The sequence below is a fragment of the Mustela erminea genome, chromosome 1 (assembly GCF_009829155.1).
Source record: "Mustela erminea isolate mMusErm1 chromosome 1, mMusErm1.Pri, whole genome shotgun sequence".
In the NCBI taxonomy this organism is placed as follows: domain Eukaryota; kingdom Metazoa; phylum Chordata; class Mammalia; order Carnivora; family Mustelidae; genus Mustela; species Mustela erminea.
In genome coordinates this window covers 114,305,706-114,324,067 of record NC_045614.1, presented here as the reverse complement: position 1 = coordinate 114,324,067, position 18,362 = coordinate 114,305,706, and the positions used below count along the sequence as shown (strand labels likewise).

At 38.2% G+C, this 18,362-nt stretch overlaps 1 protein-coding gene across 9 annotated transcripts in view; it reads left to right on the top strand.

The window, feature by feature from the left end:
* YEATS2 (YEATS domain containing 2) overlaps window positions 1–18,362 on the top strand; it is a 120,313-nt gene that overhangs the window by 27,733 nt on the left and 74,218 nt on the right. For 7 of the 9 annotated variants that reach the window (XR_004284924.1, XM_032339303.1, XM_032339328.1 and 4 more), the window contains exons 3-6: window positions 4,117–4,214; window positions 4,899–4,991; window positions 9,300–9,545; window positions 12,337–12,452. Coding sequence is in view for 7 of the 9 variants with exons in the window: in XM_032339303.1 (XP_032195194.1) it covers window positions 4,117–4,214; window positions 4,899–4,991; window positions 9,300–9,545; window positions 12,337–12,452 (553 nt within the window). In the remaining 2 variants the exon portion in view is untranslated. Of the gene's footprint in view, window positions 1–4,116; window positions 4,215–4,874; window positions 4,992–9,299; window positions 9,546–12,336; window positions 12,453–18,362 lie in introns of those variants that run through there. The other 2 variants (XM_032339336.1, XM_032339360.1) reach the window with 2 other exon arrangements.

Sequence of the window (18,362 nt, the reverse complement as noted above, 5' to 3'; positions counted from 1 at the left end):
ATAAGATTTATAGGGATTAAGACAAAATGCATTTCCACTGTTTTGTATAATCTGAAGAGGGATTAGTTAACTCCTCTGTTAACAGCAATACGCCGTGTGTTCCAACGAAGACCAGAAGACAATCACATAGACAGTGAAAGTGTCAATAGTGAGACTGGCTGAAAGATTTAGCTATCATGGTAAGTTGGTCATAACCATAAAGTCTTATAATATGCAGTATGGATAGATGATAATGGGTGGTACGTGGATTAAGGTTTTCTATTACAGTAGTGCCATATTATTTTAATGTCTGTTGGACATACATGGTCTAATCAAACTCATAGTTTCATGACTACTGTTGCTTAGGATAAGGCTAAAATTATTTAAATATATTATTTAATTATTTGAAATACATGTTTCATATGATTCTCAGATGTAGTGTAGGTAACTTAAAGGTGGTATATGGAGGACCTAAATTTGGAAGATTCTGATCTAGTTTAACCCTTGCACTTAGCTGCTAGTAGTTTAGGCTCAGAGGTGTGAAATTACTTGCCCAAGATCATATTATTAGTTGAAGAGCAAATTATCAACTATGTGTCTGTAGCTACCCAGAATATTTTAAGGTATCTCAGGAGAAGGTGCTGAATTTGGGTTTTTAAAACAAATTATTGCTGAAATTCACTGCTGTTTATTAAAATAATAAATCTATGTAAATTGACACGGCTGGGTACAGAAGGCATCCAAGTCATATTGTTGTAGCTCCACAAAGATTAGTGGAAGTAGTGAAAGAAAATTTGTGTCTCCAAGTGCAGTCAAGTCCTATGAAGTAGTGAAAGAAAATTTGTGTCTCCAAGTGCAGTCAAGTCCTATGTACCTCCCAAAATTCTTTGTGGACCAAAAATTATCAAATTGAATTCTAAATAATGAAAACATTTCACTGCAACCTTTCTCCTCATTCAGTTATTTTATTTATAAGGAAATTATTTCCTTTCAGTAATAAGCCAAAGACTTGTGACACTTAGATTCATTACTCAAATGTATCAGATGGTATGACTTTTTTAATAAAAATAAGAAGGAAAACTGATTGTTTTAGTGAACATAATAATTTCACTTTAAAAATACAGTGTAATTTCCCAGGTACTTAGCCTAAGCAGGGATAGTTTTTCCTACTGAGGGATAATTTGCTATTCTTCCTCTGGGTGACCATTCTGTGCCTAATCCCAAACCGTATTTTTATTTCTCAGAATTTTGCTTCTGAATACTTCCTTTTGCTTATTATATTGTTTTGTTTTTATTAGAAGAGTTTCTCTCTAAGGAGCTTATGATAAAACAGCCCTCAGTGATCAAGTTCTCTGACTTCAGCCTCTTTTCCCTAAGAATATCTGCTGGTTTGTACACACAAGGATATATATATATATAAGGATCTATATATAGTGATACTAGAAAATACTCTTTGACAATGACAAAAAGCAGTCATTTTCCTCCATGTAGACTATCCATAAGAATGCTCAGTTATACCATTTATACCATTATTAGTTTGAAGTTGCCAGTTTAATGATATATTTTACAGGGAGAAAATTACATGGGTCATCAGAGGGTCCAAATTTTCTCTGTAATTTTTCATACACTCCAAAGCATGCATGAACATCATTTTTTTTTTTCGTATTGTAGACATAGGCTCACTTTATATAATTCCCAGTTTTTTTTTATTCTTTTTTAAGGATTTTATTTTTAAGTAATCTCTACACCCAGTGTGGGACTTGAACTTACAAACCCAACATCAAGAGTCTCATGCTATACTGACTGAGCCAGCCAAATGCCCCCAAATTCCAGGGTTTTCAGGCAGTTCTTTGGCTCTTTTTTCCTCTTGTATCTGATATTTTAAACTCTGAGTTGCATATTACTTTGAGTAGTCATCATCTGAATTCTGTGACCTCTAGAGGTATTTTTTTTAATCCTCTTTTTTTTTAATTTCAAGGTTTTTTTTTTTTTTTTTTTTTAAAGATTTGTTTGTTTGATAGGGAGAGACAGTGTGCATGGGGGAGAGGCAGGGAGAGAGGGGAGAATCTCTAGCAGACACCATGACTTCAGGCTCTATCTCATGACCCGAAGATCATGACCTGAGCTAAATCTAAGAGTCACTCACCTGACTGTGCCACTCAGGTGACCCCTTGAAATTTTATGTAAATTCTAGTTATCATATAGTACGTTATTGCTTTCAAGAGTAGAGGCTTGTGGGGGTGCCTGGGTAGCTCATTTGGTTAAGCGTCTGCCTTCAGGCTCAGATTTTGAGCCCAGGGTCCTGGGATCAAGCCCTGCATCAGGTTCCCTGCTCAGCGGGGAGCTTTCCTCTTCCTCTCCTCCCTGCTTGTGCTCTCGCTCACTATATTTTCTGTCCCTCTCTAGAATAAATAATAAATAAAATCTTAAACAAAAGAGAGAGAGAGGGAGAGAGAGCCTTTTTTTTTTTTTTTTTTTTTTTTTGAGAGAGAGAGAGAGAGATTGAGGGGCGGGGTGCAGAGAGAGTAAGAGAATCCCAAGCAGGCTCTACACCCAGGACAGAGCCTGCCGTGGGGCTTGATCTCATGACCCTGAAATCATGACTCGGGTGGAAATCAAGAGTTGGACACTTTGGCGCGCCTGGGTGGCTCAGTGGGCTAAGCCTCTGCCTTCGGCTCAGGTCATGATCTCAGGGTCTTTGGATCAAGCCCCGCATCGGGCTCTCTGCACAGTGGGGAGCCTGCTCCCCTCCCCCGCCCCAGCCTGCCTCTCTGCCTACTTGTGATCTCTCTCTGTCAAATAAATAAATAAAGTCTTTAAAAAAAAAAAAAAAAGAGTTGGACACTTAACTGACTGAGACACCAGGTGCCCCAGAGGCATTTTTTTATTTTTGAGTTCTTTCTTTGCTCGTTCTTTTAGGTAGTTGTAATCAGGAACTGCTGAATTGCTTGCTAGATCCTTCTCTATAGAAGGAAGTTCCCTGCCTTCTTTATGAGCTGCTCTTATGTCACAGACTATACCTCCCCTCTAGCTACCTCTTTATTTTCTTTTTCTTTGGAACTGTGGTTTTTCACAGGTCACCAAATATTTCTGTCAGAATCTTAATGGATTTCTTTTTGTTGTTCGGTAATTTTTATTTTGGTATAATTCCTAGCAGAAAAATTGCAAGGAATACTTTTATGTCTTTTATCCAGATTAATTAGCCAGTTGTTTATATTTTGCCTCATTTATCTGTCCCCCCCCCACACGTTTGCGTGCGCTCTCTCAGATACGTGCATCTTTGCATGCAGGTGTATATGCACATCATTCTTTTTATTTTACTTTATTTTATTTTATTTTTAAAAGATTTTATTTATTTATTTGACAGAGAGAAATCACAAGTAGATGGAGAGGCAGGCAGAGAGAGAGAGAGAGGGAAGCAGGCTCCCTGCTGAGCAGAGAGCCCGATGCGGGACTTGATCCCAGGACCCTGAGATCATGACCTGAGCCGAAGGCAGCGGCTTAACCCACTGAGCCACCCAGGCGCCCCCACATCATTCTTTTTAAATCTCTGGAAAATAAATTGGACACCTGTAAACACAAGTGTTGTGTTTCTTAAGAAGATTTGTCTTATGTAATTGCAGCGTTATTATCAGAAGCAGGAAATTTTAACATTCATCATTACATTATGTAGCGTTCAGTCCATATTCAGGTGTTACCAGTTTTGCAGTATTGTATTTTATAACTGTTGCCCTCTCTAGGCTCCAGTCCAGGATCACACAGTGCATTTTGTTGTCATACCTCTTTAATCTCTTTTAATCTCCTCAACCTTTCTGCCTTCCTTGACTCTAATGTTTGAATCATGTAAGCCAGTTATTTTGTAGAATGTCCTTCAGTTTGGGTTTGTTTGACGTTCCCTGTAATTAGATTTAGCATTTTTGGCCAGAGTGCCTTAGAGTGGTGTAGACTTCTCAGTGCCTTATGTCAGTTTGCTGCCATATTAGTAATGTTAACTTTTCATCATTGGTTAAGGTGACAGCCACTAGGTTTCTCCATGTAGGAATTACTGTTTCCTGGGTTTCTTTTTTTGCATACTGACTTAGATCATGATAGTCACTGAGTAATTAGACCTTGGATTATTTTATGTTCATTATGCAGCTCGAGATGCTGCTGTGCAGAAGATCGAGACTATTATCAAGGAACAATTTGCACTTGAAATGAAGAATAAGGAACATGAAATTGAAGTCATTGACCAGGTATAATGGTGATAAATAATTTTTTTTAAAAAAGCTGTTACAAAAAAATCTGTTGATAGAATCATGATTTTTCCCCTTTGCTGTTCTTTTATTTATTTAAAGATTTACTTATTAGAGAGTGCATGAGCAATGGGGAGGGGCAGAGGAAGAGGGAGAAGCATATTCCCCACTGAGTCAGGAGCCTGATGCACATGCAGGACTCAATCCCAGGACCCTGAGATCATGCTCTGAGCCATGCAGGCGCCCCTCCCCCTCTTACTGTTCTTTTTAAAAGAGTGTTCTCATTTTGGAAAAAAGGTGTATATATATATATTTTTCCCATATAAATGAAATGCAGAAATACACAATGAAAAAAATTACTTGAAATTCCATCCGAAAAAAATAATTCCTTTTTGCTCTTGTACCTACTATTTTTGCAGACAGTTCTCAATGAGTATTCATACATACACATAAATATACATACTAACATGTATGCATACTCTTGTAAAATTAGCTTTTGTCGAAATTCCTTTTAAAAATCTTTTGTAGTGTGACAGGTAGAGATGGTCATTTTTATTTGCTTTTCTTCAGTTATTAGAGAATTGAGCTTTTGATCATTTGTATTCTTATTTTATTAATTTTTTTGTAGTATATCTCATCTGTGATTTCTGTTTTTTAAAGTAACAAGTTGACATTTATTTTTAGCGACTGATTGAAGCAAGAAGGATGATGGATAAACTTCGTGCCTGCATTGTTGCGAACTACTATGCTTCTGCAGGGCTTCTAAAAGTTTCTGAGGTAAGTCTTCCTTATCTACAGTCACTTCTGGCTATCCATATTTGATATGTGTGAAGGGGAAATTAGTGTTGATGTGAAATTCCTGCCTTTGAAACATTTCTTATATTGACCTTTAGAACTCAAGAAGCCTATCTTACCTTCCTGGGAAAATACATAAACTGTCAATAATCCTAAGTATCGTTTTTCCCTTTATTTTTATTTTTTTTATTTAGAGAGAGCATGAGCGTGGGGTGAGGAGGGATAGACGGAGAGAGAAAATCTCAAGCAGGCTATACGCCCAGTGCAGAGCCCGACACAGGGGTCAGTCTCATGACCCTGAGATCATGGCCTGAGCTGAAATCAGGAGTCGTATACTTAACCAACAACTTAGCCACCGGGCACCCTAACATTTTTCACTTTATATTAAATCCTTCTCCAGCTAATATTTAGCACTGTTCCTAGGCTTTGTTAGGTACAAAGTTGAGTGAGACTGTATTCTAACTTGCCTTATTTTTCCTTTGGTTGTGATCAGCTTTGAAGTGAGTTTTAGATAGACTGATTTTCCTAATGAATAGCAATTTGTAGTTTCAGTAGATACATCCTATTCAGGAAGCCCTGATTTTTTTTCCCCTCACTTTCTATGAAAAATCTCAAATCCACAAAAGAGATTAAATAAGCACCTGTTTTTGCATCATATTCACCATTTTAACATTTTGTCATCTTTGTTTTATCTATCTTACTTTTCTGTAAAACATTTGAAAATAAGTTCCAGGCGTCATGACACCTTACCCTTAAATCATACATTTCCTAAAGGATATTCTTGTATGACTTCCTTATATTATTTGCTAATCAGTCCATATTCAGATTTTCCCATTCATCCCCAAAATATCTTTTTTTTTTTTTTAAAGATTTTATTTATTTACTTGAGAGAGAGAGACAGTGAGAGAGAGCACGAACGAGGAGAAGGTCAGAGAGAGAAGCAGACTCCCCATGGAGCTGGGAGCCCGATGCGGGACTCGATCCCGGGACTCCAGATCATGACCTGAGCCGAAGGCAGTCATCCAACCAACCGAGCCACCCAGGCGTCCCCCCAAAATATCTTTTAAAGCTGTTTTTTGATGTAGGATCTAATCAGACTTCAGGGGCTACATTTGGTTGTTTGGTTTCTCTAGACTTATTTTATCTAAAATAGTTCACCTTTTCTCCCCATGATATTGACTTATTTAAAGAGATCTGGCCAGGGGGCCTGGGTGGCTCAGTGGGTTAAAGCCTCTGCCTTTGGCTCAGGTCATGGTCCCAGGGTCCTGGGATCAAGCCCCGCATTGGGCTCTCTGCTCAGCAGGGAGCCTGCTTCCTCCTCTCTCTCTCACTGCCTCTCTGCCTACTTGTGATCTCTGTCTGTCAAATAAATAAATAAATAAGTCTTTGAAAAAAAAAAAAAAGAGATCAGGCCATTTATCCTACATTTTGTGTTTGTTTGATTTTTTTCCTTGGGTTATTCCTTCATTCCATTTTTCTGCAAACTGATAGTTGGGTCTAAAGATTTGATTAAAGTTAGAAGTTTTTGGCAATGATACTTCATAAGAGATACTAGATACCTCATATATCACAAACTGGAATATTAAGTTTTTATCACTTTGGTAATGTGATTGCCACTGGATTACTCCATTTATTAAGGAATAGGAATAGGATTGAAACTGAAACAGAAGTGTTTCTTCTTGTTTGATATTGTGATCATTTCCTATAACTTTTATTCATTTTTCATTTTCAAATTTCCTAAGTTTTCTCAATTAGAATTAGATAATTCTCTTGGATAGTACTGGCTCAATGAGAGTGGTAGCAGGCCAGGGGAACGTACAATGCCATACTGGTTTGCATTGTCCCTCATGGTTTTTACAGGTGAAATGTACCATATTTTGGTACCATGTTTTGGCTTTCATGTCATCCTGTGTTGCTTGAGGGTACCTGGCATTGGTCATACTCCCGATGTTGTCTTAGAAATCTGGAGCATTATTTGAATTTAATCTTACATATTAGGTAGTTGTTTCTTCTACTGCAGGAGTTTCCCTATTAGAGTCTGAACTACTTTTTAGAGCTACCATAACAAATTGCCACTAGCTTCATGGCTTAAAACAAGAGGAATTTATTATCTCATGATTCTGGAGGCTAACAGTCCAAAATCAAGGTGTTGCTAGACCATGAAGGCTCAAGGAAAGAATCCTTCCTCACCTTCTCCTACCTTCTGGCAGTTGCTGGCAAACCTTGGCATTCCGTAGTTTGTGGCTACATCACTCCAGTTTCTGCCCCTATCTTCACATGGATGTTTTACCTGTTACGTGTCTTCACAGTTTCTCTCTCTCCACATTTCCCTTTTATTAGGTAAGCCCTAATCCCGTATGACATTATCAACTTGATTACATTTGCAAAGACTCTGTTTCTAAATAAAGTCACATTCACAGGTTTGGAGTGGACATGAATTTTTGGGAGACACTCTTCAAAACAGGGCAGATTTTACTGTCATCTGTTACATGGTTTGCTATTGGATCCAACAAGATGGACATTATAAGCTAGTTGTCTGTGTGACGTGGTACTTGTAGGTACTCTGAAGAGGTGGTTGTCTATGTAATGTTTTGTTGTTGTTGTTTTTAAAATTTGTTTATTATTAAAGAGAGTGTGTGAGTGAGGGCATGATGGGGATGGGGAGCAGAGGGAGAGAGAAATTTCAGCAGACTGCCTGCTGAGTGGGGAGCCTGACATGGGGCTTGATCTCATGACCCTGAGATCACAACCTGAGCTGAAACAAAGAGTTTGTTGCTTAACCAACTGTGCCACCCAGGCAGCACCCCCACCTTTTTTTTAAACCATTAGCAGTTCTGTGTTATTTGGTAGTCTAGAAGTGCACTGATTTTTTTTTCATGTTATATTCTGATTAGAATTAATTGAAAGATATTTAGGTGTATTTTTGTCTATTATGATCTGCCATTTGTTTTTCATTTGCTGTAACAAAATACATCACAGCTCTAAAAAATACCTTTTATTATTTTGTTTAAGATTATTTATTTATTTTTTAAAGATTTTATTTACTTAATTGACAGATAGAGATCACAAGTAGGCAGAGAGGCAGGCAGAGAGAGAGGAGGAAACAGGCTCCCCTCTGAGCAGAGAGCCCGATTCGGGGCTCGATCCCAGGACCCTGGGATCATGACCTGAGCTGAAGGCCAAGGCTTTAACCCACTGAGCCACCCAGGTGCCCCAAAATACCCTTTATTATTGAGATGCAATAATTTTGCTGCTCTGAAATACTAGCCTTTGGCTCCTTTCTTATTGCTAAATTATGTTCCTTGCACCGCTTTTAAAAGTTGGGCTTCCTAGGAATCGTAGAGTGTATCCCATTAAAACAGAATACACTGTATTTTGTATTCAAATAAAAAGAAACACAGAAATACTCCAGGCCTCAGTACTGGACTTATGACAAACTTTATATGTAAGTATGAATCATTTTAAAGCATTCTATACTACATTTTACTCCTACTTGGGAGCCATTTTACATATATATTTTTTATATCTTTATATATTTTATAGGAACATTGTATGTAGAGCAGTTGATGTGTTTGTGTTAAAGCAGTGTGAGGCTTATTTTTTTTTTTTTAAGATTTTATATTTTTTGACAGAGATCACAAGTAGGCAGAGAGTCAGGCAGAGAGGGGAGGGGAAGCAGGCTCCCTGCTGAGCAGAGAGCCTGATGTGGGGCTTGATCCAGGACCCTGAGATTCTGAACTGAGCCGAAGGCAGAGGCTTAACCCACTGAGCCACCCAGATGCCCCAAGGCTTGCTTTTTATTTTAAGTCAAATCTTATTTTTTTTTTTTTTTAAAGATTTTTATTTATTTATTTGACAGAGAGAGAGAGATCACAAGCAGTCAGAGAGGCAGGAAGAGAGAGGGGGGAACCCAATGTGGGCCTCGATTGCAGGACCCTTAGATCATGACCTGAGCCTAAGGGAGAGGCTTAACCCACTGGGCCACCCAGGCGCCCTAAAGTCAAATCTTATTTCTCATATGTTACTTTATATTTACCTCTATTTTTCATTTAGTTTCAGAGAACTTGCACCTTTAGCCCTTTGTGTTAGGACCTTCACATAATTATCACTTTCTAGCTGTTATTGGCTCAGACCACATTAAGGAGTTTGGACTTCATTTTATGGGTGTGGGCAGATGTTGAAGGATTTTAAGCATGTTCCCTAAATAGATGAGGATTTGGGAAGATGAAAATTTACCTACTTTTGGTAGGTTTGATTAAAAGTTTGTTTTGTTTGCTTTCATTTTTGCAGGGATCAAAGACATGTGATACGATGGTTTTTAATCATCCTGCTATCAAGAAATTTTTGGAGTCACCATCTAGGTCTTCCTCTCCTGCCAATCAGAGATCAGAGACACCATCAGCCAATCATTCAGAAAGTGATTCTTTATCTCAACATAATGACTTCTTATCTGACAAAGACAATAACAGCAATATGGATATAGAAGAAAGACTCTCAAACAACATGGAACAGAGACCAAGCCGAAATACTGGAAGGGTATAACTTGATGGGTGGGAGGGAGAAAAGAAGGAAACTAGTATTTTTAAAGTATGTACGTGTTATTCCATTTTACCTTCATAGAAACTCTAGGAAATAGGTTAATATCCCTTTTGGAGATGGGACAACTGAGTCTCAAAGAGTTTACAGTTATATTTATCCAAAAGTATCAGAACTGAGAATTAAACTGAATCAGAACTGGACATGGCACAATCCTAGGTGCCATCCATAATGATAAGAGAGAGAAACCTTGAAGAATTGGCAATTCTGTGACCTTGTCCAGGGTCTTTCCAGCCTGTCATGTTTGTTCTCTCCATCATTTTTGTGAAACTTAAATGCTTTTATAAGGTAATTTATAACCGGGGGAAATTTGACAAATAATAAATAGAATTGAAAACCATTTATTCCTCTTTGATCCTACCAATTCCTTATTTGAGTTCCCATCTCAAGCTGCTCTGAACTTCTTGGTGTATAATATTTGGCTATAGAGCCCTTATTGGATGATTTTTCTCAGCCAGGTGTTCTGTGATAGAGGAGATATCCAGGTTGCTTTTTGCATATTCAGACATCAAGAATTTGATTTATTGTCTTTTTAAGAGTTTATTTAGGGGCGCCTGGGTGGCTCAGTTGGTTAAAGCCTCTGCCTTCAGCTTGGGTCATGATCGCAGGGTCCTGGGATCAAGCCCTGCATCGGGCTTTCGGCTCAGCAGGGAACCTGCTTCCCCCTCTCTCTGCCTGCCTCTCTTCCTACTTGTGACCTCTTATAAATATATAAATAAATAAAATCTTAAAAAAAAAAAGTTTATTTATATATTTGACAGACAGAGATCACAAGTAGGCAGAGGCAGGCAGAGAGAGTGGGGGAAGCAGACTCTCTGCTGAGCCCAGAGCCCGATGCGGGGCTCGATCCCAGGACCCTGAGATCATGACCTGAGCCTGATGCAGAGGCTCAACCTACTGAGCCACTCAGGCGCCCCAAGAATTTGATTTATTTTTGATAAAAATTAAATTAAAAAATTTTCTGGTTATAAATTCATGTGTTCATTGTCGAAAATTTTAAACTACAAGAAAATAAAAAAGTTATTCATAATGCCACCACCCAAAAATGAAAACTTTTGTTTTCTTTTAAAGATTTTATTTATTTATTTATTTGACAGAGATCACACGTAGGCAGAGAGGCAGGCAGAGAGAAAGGAAGGGAAGCAGACTCCCCGCTGAGCAGAGAGCCCAATGTGGGGCTTGATCCCACGACCCTGGGATCATGGCCTGAGCCGAAGATAGAAGCTTTAACCCACTGACTCACCCAGGCGCCCCAGAATGAAAACTCTTAATGTTTGGATTTATTTGTTTATTACCAGTGTTCTTTCTGGGCAAGTACTGCATTTTTTGTGTGTGTGTGTGGGGGGGGGTTTGTGTTTTGTTTTCTTAAGATTCTGTTTTCTTTTTCTTTCTTTCTTTTTTTTTTTTTTAAGATTTTATTTATTTTTTGTCATAAAGAGAAAGAACAAGCAGGCAGAATGGTAGGCAGAGGCACAGAGAGAAGCAGGCTCCCTGCTGAGCAAGGAGCCCTATGCGGTACTTGATCCCAGGACCCTGGGATCATGACCCGAGCCAAAGGCAGCTGCTTAACTGACTGAGCTACCCAGGTGTCCCAAGACTTTATTTTTAAGTAATATCTGCACCCAACATGAGGCTGAAATTTATAGCCCCAAGATCAAAAGATCGCATGTTCTACCAGATAATCTAGTCAGGCCCCCATTTGAGTTTTTAGTTTTTTGTTTTTCTTTTTGTTTTTTAATTAAAAAGAATTTAGGCAATACTGGTTATAGGAGTTAGAAACTTACCATCTTGTATGAAATATACATACTCATGTTTATGTAACGTATGTTTAGTACTTACTGTATACTAGGCATTTCTTTGGGAACTGTACAAAACAAATATGTGAGATTATCCATATTTTTACATTTTTTTTAGAGAAAGTGGTGGGGGATTGCAGAGGGAGAGGGAGAGAGAGAATCTTAAGGAGGCTCTACACTCAGTACAGAGTCCAGCTCAGAGCTCAATCCTAGGACCCTGAGATCATGACCTGAGCTGAAATCAAGAGTCGGATGCTTAACCAACTGAGCCATCCAGGCACCCTAGGTTTTTAAAAAATTTTTATTTTTAAGTAACCTCTATACCCAAGATGGGGCTTAAACTCAGAGTGCGGAGATCAACCATCACATGCTCCACTGACTGAGTCAGCCAGGTGCTCCTGTTATCCTTATTTTATAGATGAGGAAATTGAGACAGAAAAGAAGTTAAGTAATTACACAAAACTTCACATCTAGTCAGTGGAAGAGCCAAGATTTAAACCCTGGCAGTCTATGTACATGGTCAAACCTTAGTCACCTGTCTATGTTACTTCTCACTGAAAAATTTTTAATAAATACAGAAGGTTGAAAAGAAAGTAAATTCCATTGACCCCTCTCCCCATTCCCATTTCCCAGAGGTAACCATTGTAATAGTTTCTTGTATATCCTTCCATATCCTATTTGCATATATAGCACAAGGGTGTCTGTTAAAAACATGTACAAACACATGGAGTTATAGTGAACAAATATTTTTTGCAAACAAATGCAAAAGATACAGTAAAATTACTTTTAAGCTCTGAGAGGTACCACAAAACCAGAGAATTTTTTAATGAATAAAAAAAAAATCTGAGTTGTTCCAATCATACTATGATTTTGTGGTTTCTGCCCATTGGATATTGTCCAAATTGAAAGTGAAAATTGATTATGATTTCTTTCAGGACACCGCTAGTATTACTGCCTCTCATAAAACAGAGCAGCGGAATGCTGATCTCACAGGAGATGAGACTTCGCGACTTTTTGTAAAGAAAACAATAGTTGTGGGCAATGTGTCCAAGTGAGTATCCAGTTGAATTCTTTCACTTTCAGTTACCCATTTATGTTAATATTCTGGCATACTTTTATTATTGTAGTATTACTGTAGGATGAGGCCGTAAGGATTTTTTCCCTTAAACTTTTAGTTGTTTTAAAAGTAAACTTAAGGTCCAGAGACTTGAAACTGCCTCAGTATGTCTGCTAATCTTTGACATAGAATAAAATTGTGCTTGGTAAACATTTCTGAGACATGAGCTTTTATACAAATGGGATTTTTTTTTTTTTTAAAGATTTTATTTTTAAGTAATCCCTGTATCCAAAGTGGGGCTGGAACTCACAACCCTAAAATCAAGAATTGCACACTCCATAGGCTGAGCCAGCTAGGTGCCCCATTTACAAATGGTATATTTTTATCAAGCATATTATTGTGGATAAGTTATAAGAACTTTTAACTTTCTGACCTAGGTCTATCCTTGGGGGCCTTAGCTAATTGCTAAAAAATATTTGTTGTTCAAATTGAAATGTTTTAAATTTTTAACAGAAAGTTACAGAGTATGTCTTGAAGACAGAATTTCTCCAAGCCGAAGGACTAGCTCTTTAACAATATGATCTCATGGTGTCTTGTGGGAGTGGCATCCTTTTGCCAACTATCTAGAAATAGATAAAGACATAAATCCTCAAATAGCATAAGAATGTTATTTTCTTACAAAGTCTTTACCTTTCTTTTCCCTCATTAGGCGTATTTTCTCTATGCTCTCTTGTCATCTTTTTCATATTATATCGTCATTTCCTATTTCTGTGTATTTTTCCCAAATCACACTGGAATTTCTTTAGGGTAGAAAGTATGTCTTGTTTGTTTTATATCATACAGTAGTTGGTATGCACTAAATATTTGATTGTTGAATAAGTTGATAGATTTATCAAAATTGTAATTAATACTCAGTTATTGAAATAAAGGATTCAGGCAGACGGTAATTATTTGGGGGGAAAAATCAGGTTGGGGGGAAATCTTCCAACCCCCAGTTAATGGGACCACAAATAACAAACAAGAACATTAAAAACTTTAAAAAAAGAACATTTAAAAGCTTTGGGATAATAAAAGCAAAGATTTCTAATCGTCTGTGTGATAGTTTTAAAATGGAAGCATAGAATATGATTAAGGCAGTTAGATTTCTATTTATAGATTATTATAGAATTAGCATGCATTTAGCTAACTCTGAGACCATGTGAAGTGTTAAGAGTTGGCATCTTAAAAGTAATGCAAGACCGGTCAGCTCAGAAAATCCAAAACTGTAAATGTAGATGGACCCACCAGAAGACTGGGGAGAAATCATCATTGACATTTTCGAACAATTACACTTAATTTGTAGGTGTTGGGGTTTTTTCAAGACCAGCTACAACAAATAATGGTTCATCATGGATTTTAGGGAGAGAGGGTATGCTTAGCATTAGAGTTATAAAGTCCTTGTTTGTTCTGGAAGAGGGAAAAATTACTGATTTACATTAGACTTGTTAAGAATATTAGAGTGTCTAAGATAATAACTAAAAGAGTAGACATAGTTTTTTGTTGTTGTTGTTTTGTTTTTTTTAAGATTTTTATGTATTTGTCAGAGAGAGCACAAGCAGAGGGAGTGGCAGACAGAGCAGGCAGAGGGAGAAGCAGGCTCCCACTGAGCAGAGAGCCAGATGCGGGACTCAATCCCAGGACCTTGGGATCATGACCAGAGCTGAAGGCAGATACTGAACCAACTGATCCACCTAGGCAACCCTAGACATAGAGATTTAAACTTAAAAAGTAGTTTAAGAGGAGGGGCGTCTGGGTGGCTCAGTGGGTTGAGCCTCTGCCTTCAGCTCAGGTCATGATTTCAGGATCCTGGAATCGAGCCCTGCATTGGTCTCTCTGCTCTGCGGGAAACCTTCCTCCTCTCTCTCTGCCTGCCTCTCTGCCTACTTGTGATCTCCCTCTCTCTCTCTCTCTCTCTGTCAAATAAATAAATAAATAAAATCTTGAAAAAAAAAAAAAGTAGTAAGAGGAAGATAGAGAAATTGAATGTAAAAAAGGGGGAGGATCCCTGATTCCAAAAGAAGACAAGCAGGGACAGGGGAAGGGATATGAAAAAGAGAAAGAACAAGACAAATAATATAACATAATTTAGTAACAAATCTAAATTTATCAATAATCATAAAAATTGCCTAGGGATTTAGTTAGCTATTTAAAAGATAGAAATTGGGCGCCTGGGTGTTTCAGTTGTAAAGCGGCTGCCTTCGGCTTGGGTCATGATCCTAGTGTCCTGGGATCGAGTCCTGCATCAGGCTCCTTGCTTAGTGGGGAGTCTGCTTCTCCCTCTCCCACTCCCCCTGCTTGTGTTCCCACTCAAAATGCTTGTATGAATGTAAAATATCTGAACTTCAGTTAATAAAGTTGATCTAATATATACGTATAGACTAATACATGTAATAGTTGAAGCATTTTTTAAAAAGATACTATTTATTTATTTGAAAGAGTAAGAGTAAGAGCAAGTTGGGGGAGGAGCAGAGGGAGAGGCTGAAGCAGATTCTGCAGAGTGCAGAGCCCAGTGTGGGACCCATGACACAGAGATCATGACCTTAGTTGGATGCTTAACTGACTGAGCCTCCCAGGTGCCCCTAGTTAAACATTTTTAAGCACTTAAGGAACGTTTATGAAAATGGACTATACAATAGGCCATAAAGTAAACTTCAAGGAGTACAGACTTTTTTTTTTTTAAGATTTTATTGTTAAGCCATCTCTGCACCCAGCTTGGAGCTTGAACCCACAACCCCGAGATAAGAGTCACATGCTCCACTGATTCAGCAAGCCAGGTGCTCGCAGACTACGTTTTGATTTGTTTTGTTTTTTGAAGATTTATTTATTTTTTTGACAGAGTGCACTTGAGTGCGTGAGGGAAGGACAGAGGGAAAGAGAATCTCAAGCCAACTTTGCTCTAAGCTCGGAGCTTGACCTTGAGACCAGGACCCAAAACCAAAGCTGGAAGCTCAACTGATGGTGCCACCCAGGCCCCCCCAACCAGACTAATTTTTTGACTGTTGTTAAAAGAAAAAGTTCCCTAGTTTTCCTACTGTTACCGATTAACTATACTGTAACGTATAGTATAGTTAATCGGTAACAGTAGGAAAACTAGGGAACTTTTTCTTTTCTTTTTTAAAGATTGTATCTATTTGAGAGAGTGACAGGGCACAAGTGGGGTCGGGCAGAGGGAGAGGGAGAAGCAGACAATGTGGGGCTCATTTCCAGGATCCAGAGATCATGACCAAAGCCAAGGTCAGACACTTAACTCAAAGAACTACCCAGGTGCCCCTAGAAAACTTTATGTCTAGAAATTCAGACTACTTCTGAACAACACATAAGTCAATGAAAAATCACATTTAAATATCCAAAATAAATAATAAAATAAAAATTTGTCGGATAACACTAAAGGGATATTTAAAAGGAAATATTTACAGTAGAAGAAAATGGAATAGAAGAAAAGTTTAAAATTAGTGAACTAAACATCTCATTTAGACAAAATAATGCAGTAGGAGAAGCAAAGAAATTAGGGGAAAAAGTATACACAAACCTAGTGAAACTAAGGAGAAGAGAAAGAAAACAAAAATATTAGAAATGGAAAAGGGCATAGCCAAAGATGCTGTACTATTAAAGAGATAAATAATGAACACCCGGGGCAACGGGGTGGCTCAGTGGGTTAAGCCTCTGCCTTTGGCTCAGGTCATGATCTCAGGGTCCTAGGATCAATCCCCACAATGGGCTTTCTGCTCAGCAGGGAGCCTGCTTCCCCGCCTCTCTCTGCCTGCCTCTCTGCCTACTTATGATCTCTGTCAAATAAATAAATAAAATCTTTAAAAAACAATAGTGAATACCATTATGCCAATGGAAAATTTAGGTGAAATGAGAGTTCCTAGAAAAATACAACTTAGGACTTAGGAAAAATCTTGAAGAGTCTTTGAACTACTAAGTTTAATTACTGATTTTTAAAACATTGCCATCACAAAAGCAAACCAAACTACTAGGCTTAGATTGCTTTACAGGCTGAGTGAGCACATAATTTCAGTTGTTTACGAAATCTTCTGGGGAGGGAAGTCTGGCTGGCTTAGTTAGTAGAGATTCTTGATCTAGCAGTCATGAGTTTGAGCCCCACATTGGGAGTGTAGAGATTACTTAAAAGACAAAAAAAAGTAACCAAACCCCCCAAATCTTCTGGGGAAAAAGAAACAACTCTTGTTAGTTTATGTTATGAGAGTAGCCTAACTTTTTAAATAAGGCTAAACAGTTTGTAAGAAAAGGAAAACTGTAGGATATTCACAGTTATGAATATAGGTGCAGAAATACTGAACAAAATCATTAGGAAACGGAATTCATTAAGTACAGAAATGATAATACTTCATGATCAAGACATGCAAGTTTGGATTAATATTAGATATCAATATAATTTGGCCCACTGCGTTAGTAAGGGTAAGCATAGACATAGGTAAACATATAGAGGGCCATGACCGTATTTTCCAACAGAATGTGATAAGGAGGCCTCATGAAATAAAGGGAGAGCTAAAGATACTAGTTTTACCATGGTCAGGACTGAAGGGAATGGTTTGTTTTTGCTTTTAAAATGTGAGAGACCAGTTGTAACCTTCCTGGCAGCAATGGGTAAGAACCAGAAGAGTTCAGGGTTCTAACACCCTGAAAGCTGAATGAAATCGACACAAAGGTTAGAGCATCCCTAATCCAGTAATATGCCAGTTTATTTCTATCTCATGTATCAGCTTGGAAAAGCAAGGTTGATTTATTTTTTTTAATTGCATGGTGGTAATCAGAAAATAAAACAAACTTTAAGGGAATGTTCCTTAGACCAGGGAAAAAAAAAGTTTAAAAGAAAAGGATTAACTGTAAAGACTCACTTTGCTTGGTTGGGTGATAGAGCTGTTAAATCTTGGTGGGATTCAATTTTTTAAGAAAAAGTTTTTTTTGGGGAGTGGGGATATAACCTTCCAGTTATGGAATGAAGAAGTCATGGGGATGAAAGGTCCAGTATAGGGAATATTATAGTCACTGGTATTGTAGTAGCATATGGGAATAGATAGGGTGAGCATAGCATAATGTATTGTTGAATCATTGTACACCTGAAACTAATGTAACATTGTGTCAACTGTACTTCAGTTAAAAAAAAATTCAGCCTTATTGACATATAACTGACAAAAGATTTAAAGTGTATATTATGATTTGATGCATGTATGCATTTTGAAGGGATTCCTGCCATCAAGTTAATTTAACAACATCCCTCATCAACTCACTTTTTTTTTTCAGATTTTTTTTTTTAAGGATTTTTTTTAAGATTTTTAAATTTTAGGGCGCCTGGGTGGCTCAGTGGGTTAAGCCGCTGCCTTCGGCTCAGGTCATGATCTCGGGGTCCTGGGGTCGAGTCCTGCATCAAGATCTCTGCTCGGCGGGGAGCCTGCTTCCTCCTCTCTCTCTCTGCCTGTCTCTCTGCCTACTTGTGATCTCTCTCTGTCAAATAAATAAATAAAATCTTTAAAAAAAAAAGATTTTAAAATTTTATTTATTTGACAGAGATCACAAGTAGGCAGAGAGGCAGGCAGAGAGAGAGAGAGAGAGGAGGAAGCAGGCTCCCTGCTGAGCAGAGAGCCCGATGTGGGGCTCGATCCCAGGACCGTGGGATCATGACCTGAGCCAAAGGCAGAGGCTTTAACCCACTGAGCCACCCAAGCGCCCCTCAGATTTTATTTTTAAATAATCTCTACAACAAGTGTCGGGCTTGAACTCAGAACCCTGAGATCAAGAGTCTTAAGCTCCATCAATTGAGCCAGCCAGGCACCCTCTCGTGTGTGTGTGTGTGTGTGTGTGTGTGTGTGTGTGTGAACATTTAAGCTCTATTTTTTCAGT